The following is a 10164-nucleotide window of genomic DNA, read 5'->3' as shown; positions in this document are numbered from 1 at the left end:
CCCACTTCTGAACTTATAATGGAGGGAAGGTCATTAACAAGATGGTTGGGCCTAGGACACTACCCTGAGGAACACCTGCAGTGATGTCCTGAGACTGAGATGATTGACCTCCAAAAACCACAACCATCTTCCTTTGTGCTAGGTATGACTCCAACCAGCGGTGAGTTTTCCCCCTGATTCCCATTGACTCCAGTTTTGCTAGGGCTCCTTGATGCCATACTCGGTCAAATGCTGCCTTGATGTCAAGGGCAGTCATTCTCACCTCACCTCTGGAGTTCAGCTCTTTTCTCTATGTTTGGTCAAAGGCTGTAATGAGGTCAGCAGCTGAGTGGCCCTGGCGGAACCCAAACTGAGCGTCACTGAGCAGGTTATTGCTGAGCAAGTGCTGCTTGATAGCACTGTCGACTACCCCTTCCATCACTTGCTGATGATTGACAGCAGACTGATAGGGATCCCCCAGCATTGAGGATGGGGATATTTGCGGAGCCTCCTCCTGTTAGTTGTTTAATTGTCCACCACCATTCACGACTGTATGTGCCAGGACTGCAGAGCTTAGATCTGATTCGTTGGTTGTGGGATCGCTTAGCCCTGTCTATCACATGCTGCTTCTGTTGTTTGGCATGCAAGTAATCCTGTGATGTAGCTTCACTAGGCTGACACCTCATTTTGAGGTATGCCTCATGCTGCACTTGGCAAGCCCTCCTGCACTCTTCATTGAACCAGGATTCGTCCTCCGGCTTGATGGTAATGGTAGAGTGGGGGATATGTTGGACCATTAGGTTACAGATTGGGGTTGAATACAATTCTGTTGCTGCTGATGGCCCACAGCACCTCATGGATGCCCAGTTTTGAGTTGCTAGATCTGTTTGAAATCTATTCCACTTAGCACGGTGGTCGTGCCACACATCACGAGTCCCAGCTGTTGCCCCCCTGCTCAAAGTAAACCCAATTGTTTACACCTAAGTATTTAGTAAATTGAAACACTTTTGTTAAGGGGTGCAAAACAAAACATTTTCCAACGACCCCTTCACACACCCAACCAAAGGAAATATCTTGTTCTCACTGCCAAGTTGCAAGTTGCCAATGAAGCAGAGACGCGCACTATTGGTCCCTGTTCACATGCACGTGCACAGGCGCGCGCGGTTTAAAGCTCCCTGATACGCGCATGCGTGTTCCGGGCCCTCGACCGCATGCGCAGTGGTTGTGTTGTCCGAAGAGTCGGTTTGTGGGGAGTCGGGTTCGATCTTAATCGGGAATTGGCAGTCGCGGGAATGGAGCCAGTTGTGCCAGGTAAAAGACTCGAGCCGCGGCGGGTTGGCTGTTCTCGGCAATGTTTGGAAGGGAAAATGTGATCGACTGCCGCCCAGCGCTTGGCAGAAGCCGGGGGAGCGAGGGTTGGTTGAGGGCCCAGTCTCCAATTCACAGCCACGCACAAATCGCAGCCCAGGTGTTGGAGGAAAAGGAACGCTTCACACTGCCATTGAGAACAAGATGTATTGTTTTTCGGGTGAATGTGTGTGGGATGCCCGGGGATTTAGGCCTGGTCCGTTTCCCGAGCGGCGGAGTGTGGAGTGAGGGACCTTTTTAGTTCTACGAGCGAGGCCTGGCGGACACGCACCTCGAGCCTGTTTGTAAACAAGTGAAACAGGTTGTGAGTTATAGGGTGATGGGGGAGCAAGGCCCGGAAAGCCAGGGCCTGGAGCGTGTTGGCGGCGGAGGAGGAAGTGGCTACTTTGTGTTTATAGCGAGCTCCGTATCGGCTGTTTCCTTTCACTCCCTCCCACGGCCTGATACAGCGCAGCCGGGCTTGGTGGGGACTCCAGGCGCTGGTGGGAGGGATGGAACGAGTATTTACATGAGTGGAAGAGGGCAGTTTGTGTAGGGTTTGGTTTCAAGAACACAAAGCCAGCGAGACGAGTTCGCACAGCAAAGTTGGAACAATCCGGCTTTGCATTCACCAGGGGGTGCGATATACGAGGACAGTGAGGCGACTGTTTATAAATGGGTTTAAAGAGCTGCATAGCTAGGTCGTGTAGGAACTCCCTTTTAAAAAAAAATGTCCCTGAGAGAAGGGCCGTAACATCCGTCTCCAACAAGCTTGGTGAGGATCAGGAGTATCCCATTCAGTCCCTCTGGTCTAATATGATCGATTTGTTAATGGATCGAATGTTCGAAGCTTGTTCAGTTTCAGACACAAAGTGAATTTAGAAAGTGAGTGGCGAAAGAATATATGTGGATTTTATTAACTACAAAGGAGGAGATGGGGATGAGGTTAGAAGCAAAATTTGTGTAACGTCGACTAATGCCCTGCTTTTTGTTTGGGTGATGCTCTTGTTTTTGGTAATAGTAGAAGCAGCATACATGAGTCTGTAAAGCAGGAATGTAAGAATACACTTGTAGACAGTTTACTTCTGCTCAGGAGAATGTCTTTTTTTTCGTTTAATGCAGTAGTAGTTTTTGGATGTTAAACACTGGATTTTTTTTTTTACCCGGATATGAATTTTTGCCGCTGTCAGCTTTTCTCGCATCAGTCCTGGATGAACTGCAATTTCCATTAAACATTTGGAAGACCAAGGCCATTGTCTTTGATCCCCACCACAAACTCTTGTTCACTTGCCGTCAGTTCCATCTTCATCCCTGGCTGAACCAAATTGTTTACAACCTGTTCCAATGAAGTTGAGCTGCAAACCTATATCGTCTGCATCGCAAAGACCTTCCTACATCCACCTCTATTATCGCCCATCTCTGTCCCTCACTCTGCTTACAGCTGCTGAAATGATCAGGTGTACTTTTGTTACCTCCAGACTAGACTATTTCAATGGGTTACTGGTTGATTTCCCATCTTCTACCCTTTATAAACTTGAGTTTGTCCAAAACTCCTGTTCATATCCGAACCTGCACCAAGTCCTACTTAACTATCACCTTTGTAGTAGCTGAACTACATAAACATTTTGGACTGGGAGCCAATATTTTAAGATTCTCATTAGTCTTTAATTCTCTCCATGACCTCGCTGGCCCCTATCTCTATAACCTCCACCATCTCAAATTCTCTGACAACTCTTTTGCATCCCCCAGTCCCATTGCTGCACCATTGCCCACCATGCCTTCAGCTGGCTGGGCTCTAAGTTCTGAAACTCCTTCGATAAATCTCTCTCTATATTTCCATCCCACTCTCCTTTTAAGATGCTCCCGAAACTCTCTACCCCCACCCCACCCCCTCCAGACCAAGCTTTTGGTCCTCTGTCCTAATAGCTCCTCCTTTGACTTTGTCAATTTTTGTCGTCTTAAGCTCCTTGGGATGTTTGCCTATGTTAAAGGTGCTATATAAATGCAAGTTGTTGCATCTGAAAGTATTGCTTTAGATTTGTTAATTTTAACAGTATAACTAAACCTTGTGGAACTCTGTAGGAACCAAAAATACAGAATAACTTTGGACACAGTTTATTGTAGCTCACCGTGTACATTAATTAGGCGACGTCTTAATATCCAGATCTTCTCATGGTTGCATAAACCTTTCAAACCATATGTCTTTTCACAAATGGGAATTGAGGCTTTGGCTCTTCTATGTGCTGACAGACTTTCAGTCTTTGTTTTCCCCCTACAAAAGACTTAGTCATTTAAGTTGTTTAAAAATACTGTTCTGGAATTACTCACTTGTTTAATTTTTTTACCTGGGGTCTACTGGGATTGTATTCAGATGAAATGAGGAGAGCGAATGTTTGTTTTATGTAGTGCCTTCCACCTTAGGACAATCCAAAGTGCTTTACAGCTAATTAAGTACTTCTGAAGTGTAGTTACTGTTGTAATATAGGAAAATGGTTAAATCTTAAAATATTTTGTGTTTCTGTTAAGGAAATTTTTAAACAATTTCAAAACTTGTAAAAGTAAAATTGCAGTCAACATATGTTGGTTGTAAACAAACTCCTGGCATCAAATCTGGTTACCTGTCATCAGGGAAGCAGGTCAAAAGACAGCTAATGGTGGTGTGGGGGGGGGGGGAGGAAACAGAATTTATCATGGAGTAGTTTCGTCTGTTGCACATTGAGTAGCACTGTCACCTCTGAGCCAGAAGGTTGTGAATTTAAGTCCCATTCTGGAGACTTGAGTACAAAATCAAGACACTCTGTGCAGTACTGAAGGATTGTTTCAGGTAAGATGTTAAACCAACCCCCTATCTACCCTCTCGGATGGGTGTAAAAGATTCCATGGCACTATCTTGAAGAAAAGCAGTGATGCTCTCCCTGGTATCCTGGCTATTATTTATCCCTCAAGCAACACCACTAGAACAGATTATCTGGCCATTATTGTGTTTGTGGAAGCTTGAAATGTGCAAATGGGCTGCCACGTTTTCTACGTTACAGCAGTAATTGTACTTCAGAAGTTAGTTACTTGGCTGTAAAGTGCTTTGGGACCTCCTGAGATCATGAAGGATGCTATATAAATGCAAGTCTTTCTTTTACTAAGAAGATTTGGCTACTGAGAGGAAGAGTTAATATTACTTGAGATGGTCACTCTAAATCTGACTACAGTTAGCACGGAAAGCCATGCATCATGGCCTGGAGTTTTCACATGATTACGGCTTGATCTGGCTGGAATCAAATAATGCAAAAGATTGTGAAATTTTAAGCACAAGTGTGTTACCCCCGTAACTACTTTACACTTGCGTATCGATAACCTTTTACACTAGTTCAATAGTCCCTTTGCTCAAAACAGTTGCCACCCACAAAACTGGCTATGGCCCCAGGCTATTGCACCTGTTGGGGAGCGGGAGCTTCATCACATTGCACTGAGATTCAAAGGCACCTGTGGTCCCAAAAACCTGAACAACAGTCAGTTGAAGCCACTGACCAGGTCTGCCATGCTGCTCCAGCAGTTAGTTTCAAAAGTAACACAAAGAGCATGAAATGAGTCAATTGATCTGTTCTGCTGCTACAGAAATATCAATTAGTTAATTGAGCTAGTGACTAGGAGTCAGTTGAAGCCACAGGCCTGCACTGCTTCTGTAGTAATCAATTAGTTTAAAAAGCTACCCTGCCCGAGAACCTTGATTACAGAAACTCCAGGCCCACATCTGTTCAAACCTGTAACCTCCACAGAATTAAAGATCTGGAAGTGAGTTATATGTATTAAGGTGGCCTTGGTAAAACTAATAGTCACTGTTGGTAAGCTAAGTATCAGTCAGCCTATAGTTTTGATAAGCACTTCCAGGATCAGGTTTTGGTTGCGGGAGAGTGTTGCTTGCAAGAAAGTGAACATTTTGGAGCACAAGTTCTTTTTAAGCAGAGGCTTGAGAGAGGCATTTGGAGATCAAGCCCTGCCAAGTGATGGAAGTCTGGGCCTGCTTAGCTGGAGTGATTGGGAGCAACTTGTTGCTTTAAGAAATCAGGGCTGTATGGTGGTTGCGGGGGGGGGGGGGTCAACTTCTTAAAAATGCCTAGGGTTTGGGATGTAATCAGTGTTTTGCTGCAGTTTCTTCCTGTTTGTTTGCAGTGTTATCAATTAGGGTTGAGTCTGTTGAATTTTGCATCTATTTTTATAATCAATGTTGAATGGAAATAAACTGCTAACACTTAGTTCTGCATTTGGATTTACGCTAAACAAGTTTTGTTTGTATTAAGTCAGTGCATTTCATCCGTAATTGACAATACAAGATTTACAACAAACTTCAATGCAACTGGAAGCAAAGGATATCTTCTGCAGTTTTGTTATATTTGGCTTGATTAACTTAACCTAGAGATAAAATTTTTGGATGAACTAAATCCCTTGATGCCATCTATGCATATAAACAGTTAACAGCATTACAGTATATTATCATAAGTGATTTAGGATTTATAGAAGTTAACATTTTTGTCTCTAAATGGGGATCCTCCATGTGGATTGTGGGCATCAACATTGTTTAGTGTATCGCTGAATCAGACCTCCATAATGTGGTATCGATGGAAGTTTTGCACTGAAAGTCTGCTTCCAATTGGCAGTATTAAAGCATAAACTTGTGGAACAAAGGCCATTGGAGGCATTGATGATTATGCAGGTCGATCTCTATATACTTGAAGGATTATGGGGTACTTCAACAAAAGGAACTACCCTTTTAAATGTGTAAGGTAATAAAGAAATTTGTATCGCAATGTTGCAAGTTAAGTTTTACAGTGCAGTGTTAATATCTGAGCCAGGTAGACAAGGAAGGTCTTGGGTTTGATCCCTGTTATGATTGCAAGTATTGACCTTCATGCCTCTTGAGTTAAGGAGGGAGAAATCATGCAGGCCTTCCATTCTTGATCGTCATCCAGTGACCCTTGCTGGAAATGTGCATGGCGAGTGAGAACTGGATCATGCTTGGGCTGTGATGTCCTTTTTAGGATAAAATAGCCTGTCCATGTTCTTACTGCTCACCTCCACAAGAAGTCAACATCTTCAGCAAAAGAGGAAAAAGTTGGTGCAAAAAAATTGAATGCAGTCTTCAGTATCTAGTTTTTTGACACCTGTCTAATTGAACCGCAAAATCTGGTTTCATTTTCCACTTCCCTGATGAAGAAATGTCAAGATAACTGCTGAAATAGATGGGGCAATGGGATGTGAATGACAGCTGCTTAATTTCGTCAAAAGTTTTTTTTCTGCTAATCGTAAACTTAAGTTATTCATTTGATGACAAATTGTCAATAGTTTAGTCAGTACTAAATGGGAAATCTTACATTTTGAAACATTTGTTATGTAACAAATGGGTATTCTAGGAACTAATTATTGGGATCATTGTAATACGTTCAACTTTTGATTACTTGGGCTCAGGATTATTTTGTCAAAATAGTGCAGTGCATCAGTTTTTTAAGAAATCTTGCGACTGTTTAGCAGGGAAAATGCAGTTACTAATGGAATTTAGAAGATGGAGACCAATAGATTGGATTATTTGGAAGTTGAATCCTCATACTAACAGTAAAAACAGTGTTCTGGAAAAAAGTCTATATTCAAATTTGTAGTATTTAGGACCTTTTTAAAAAAAACTTATATTGCCACTGAAATCTGTGTTTGGCTGTATTTTATTTTATAGGGTATGTTATGAACACCTGTCTTTTGATCACTTCATTCACATTTTACATCCTGCTGATATGTATGCTTTTTTTTTGCAATGTGGACAAATCCAATAGCCAGTTACTTAAATTAATATCTTCAAATCTGCAGTGCTGTTATACTTTTCCATCCTAGTCACCTGTTCAGCAAATAGTGTTGAAAGCAGGTATGTGTGATGTCATTTTTTGCTGCTTTATAGTCACTGCAGTTCAATTTTTTTTAAATAGTTAGCAAAAAGTTATGAATATTTGAAGTTTACACAAGCATTCTGTATCAGAATTGTCTGTCTTTGGTTTGCATATCTATGGAAGAATAGATAGGGAAGGGAAAATTCTCATTGGGCATCAAAGTGAGATGTTTGTAAAATTTTCCAAGTGCTATAGTTTTTAACAGGATCAAGTAATTAAGGATGTTTAAATCATTTGATTTGCCTTATGGGTTCTATTGTCAGATAGAACTGCACAGTGGCGCAGTGGTTAGCACCGCAGCCTCACAGCTCCAGCGACCCGGGTTCAATTCTGGGTACTGCCTGTGTGGAGTTTGCAAGTTCTCCCTGTGTCTGTGTGGGTTTTCGCCGGGTGCTCCGGTTTCCTCCCACAGCCAAAAGACTTGCAGGTTGATAGGTAAATTGGCCATTATAAATTGCCCCTAGTATAGGTAGGTGGTAGGGGAATATAGGGACAGGTGGAGATGTGGTAGGGATATAGGATTAGTGTAGGATTAGTATAAATGGGTGGTTGATGGTCAGCACAGACTCGGTGGGCCGAAGGGCCTGTTTCAGTGCTGTATCTCTAAATAATAAAATAAAAATATAGTTGTTCAGGTGCACCTGGGTTTAAATAGTGCTATAGCTGAATTTGGTTCATTTTACAGATCTTAAAATGGGCTGCAGAGAATTAATGCACTTAAGTCTTAAAATCTGAATTGGTAGCCAGTATTCCAAGTGTCGTAAAACCATTCTGAAAGAACAGGTTTTTTTTTACCCCTCCAGTTATCTGAAGGATGTTTCTGGCTGCTGTTACCATTTGGATCCTTTTCAAAAAAAAAATCATATATAGTGACCTCATTAATCAATTAAATTATAAATGTTTTCTACTTTAGTGACTAAGCTTTCAGAAAAGAGAGAATTTTGATATTTTATACATTGTGGACAGTTTAACCCAAAATGTAAATGAATATTGCTTAAAATCTTGTCAGCTTGTGTATTTGGATGAGTCATATGGTATGAGGTTGATGCTTTCCAGTTAAGTTTCAAAGGCTAGATCATAGGAAATTATTTTTCTAGTAATCAGTTGCATTTGTTGGGTTACGTTGGTTTTAGCTAGGTGACGTTTTATCAGTACACACTTTTTTTTTATAGCTGTAGGCTATCATGCCTGCTCTGCCATTCAGTTAGCTTATGGCTGACCTTTACCTCAGCTGCATTTTTCTGCTTTGTTTTTTTTTGCTCTAGATCTCTTGATAACCCTTGCCTTAAAAAAAAAAAGCAGTTTTGAAAGCTCCAATTGTACCAGAATCCATAGCCTTTTGAAGGGAGAGTTCCAGATTTCTACACATTTTGTTTGGTGAACAAGTGCTTCCTGATTTTGCTCCTAAATGATTTTATGATTATGACCTGTTCATCTTGATTTCCCCCCCCCCCCAAAAAAAAACTCCTTCAGAGTAAATGGTTTATCAGTATCTAGCCTATCGAATCCTTTTAAACACCTCAATCTGATCATCCCTCGATTGCAAGCCAAGTTTATGCAACCTGTCCTCCATAATTTAACCCTCGAAAGTGAACTATCTGGTGAGTCTGCACTGCACCCCCACCCAAAACCAATATATCCTTCCTGAGATGTGGTGCCCAAAGCTTAATGCAGAAACATAGGAGCAGGAGTAGGTCATTCAGCCTTTTGAGATTGTTCTACCATTCAGTTAGATCATGGTTGATCATCGACCTCAACACCACTTTCCTGGGCTATCCCCATATCCCTTGATGTCATTTGTCTGCAGAAATCTATTGATTTTTGTCTTGAACATGCTCCATAATGAGCTTCCACAGCCCTCTGGGATAGAGAATTCCAAAGATTCACCACCTTCTGAGTGAAGTAATTCCTCCTCTCAATCTTAAATGGTCTTAAATCTGAGACTATGTCCCCTGATTCTAGGCTCACCAGCCAGGGAAAACATCCTATTGTTACGACCGAGGATGGAGGAGTGCACTGTCCTTCTCTAGTTCCTCTTCTCCACAGGTCACAACATATATTTAAATGTTTTACCCAGTTACTGATATAGCCAACACACATGCGTGCACACACACCAGTTAAAGAAAAAAATAAAGAAGCTTTCTCTGCAGACATCAACTTTACAAAAAAAACAAATACTTTGGCCAAGTACTTGTTAATTCTTGAAGAAAAAGAATAAGATATGGATTGTTCCAGTTGGTCTGGCGTCCGGATAAACACAGACGGGTGTCACTAGACACATGCGGTTGTCACTGGGATCTTTTCAGAAGCAGTTCGTTCAGGAGATGTCAAGAGAAAGTCTTCTCCTGCGAAAAGCTTCTGCATCAGTTTTCTCCAGTTCTCATGCTGGATTCTCAGGGTTCCTCAAAGAGGTTGAATAGGATGAGCTGGTTGCCCCTCTCCTTTTTTTCTCTTTCTCTTCTCTCTCTCTCTCTCTCTCTCTTCCCTCTCTCTCTTCCCTCTCTCTCTTTCCCTCTCTCTCTTTCCCCTCTCTCTCTTTCCCCTCTCTCTCTTTCCCCCTCTCTCTCTTTCCCCCTCTCTCTCTTTCCCCCTCTCTCTCTTTCCCCCTCTCTCTCTTTCCCCTCTCTCTCTTTCCCCCTCTCTCTCTTTCCCCCTCTCTCTCTTTCCCCCTCTCTCTCTTTCCCCCTCTCTCTCTCTTTCCCCTCCTCTCCTCTTCTTTCCCCCTCTCTCTCTCTTTCCCCCTCTCTCTCTCTTTCCCCTCTCTCTCTCTTTCCCCCTCTCTCTCTCTTTCCCCCTCTCTCTCTCTTTCCCCCTCTCTCTCTCTTTCCCCCCTCTCTCTCTCTTTCCCCCTCTCTCTCTCTCTTTCCCCCTCTCTCTCTCTTTCCCCCTCTCTCTCTCTTTCCCCCTCTCTCTA

The 10164-nt window shown here is 42.5% G+C and overlaps 1 protein-coding gene across 3 annotated transcripts in view; it reads left to right on the top strand.

Annotated features, from left to right (window-relative positions):
• Nucleotides 1-1191: 1191 nt before the first annotated feature.
• LOC137347150 (protein argonaute-4) overlaps nt 1192-10164 on the top strand; it is a 130794-nt gene continuing 121821 nt past the window's right edge. For all 3 annotated transcript variants that reach the window (XM_068011299.1, XM_068011298.1, XM_068011297.1), the window contains exon 1: nt 1192-1290. In XM_068011299.1, coding sequence (XP_067867400.1) covers nt 1272-1290 — 19 coding nt within the window. In that variant the 5' untranslated portion in view covers nt 1192-1271. The remainder of the gene's footprint in view (nt 1291-10164) is intronic.

This window comes from Heterodontus francisci, chromosome 31, assembly GCF_036365525.1.
Source record: "Heterodontus francisci isolate sHetFra1 chromosome 31, sHetFra1.hap1, whole genome shotgun sequence".
Lineage (NCBI taxonomy): Eukaryota > Metazoa > Chordata > Chondrichthyes > Heterodontiformes > Heterodontidae > Heterodontus > Heterodontus francisci.
The sequence above is the reverse complement of the archived record's forward strand: the minus strand, read 5'-3'. Positions and strand labels throughout refer to the sequence as shown.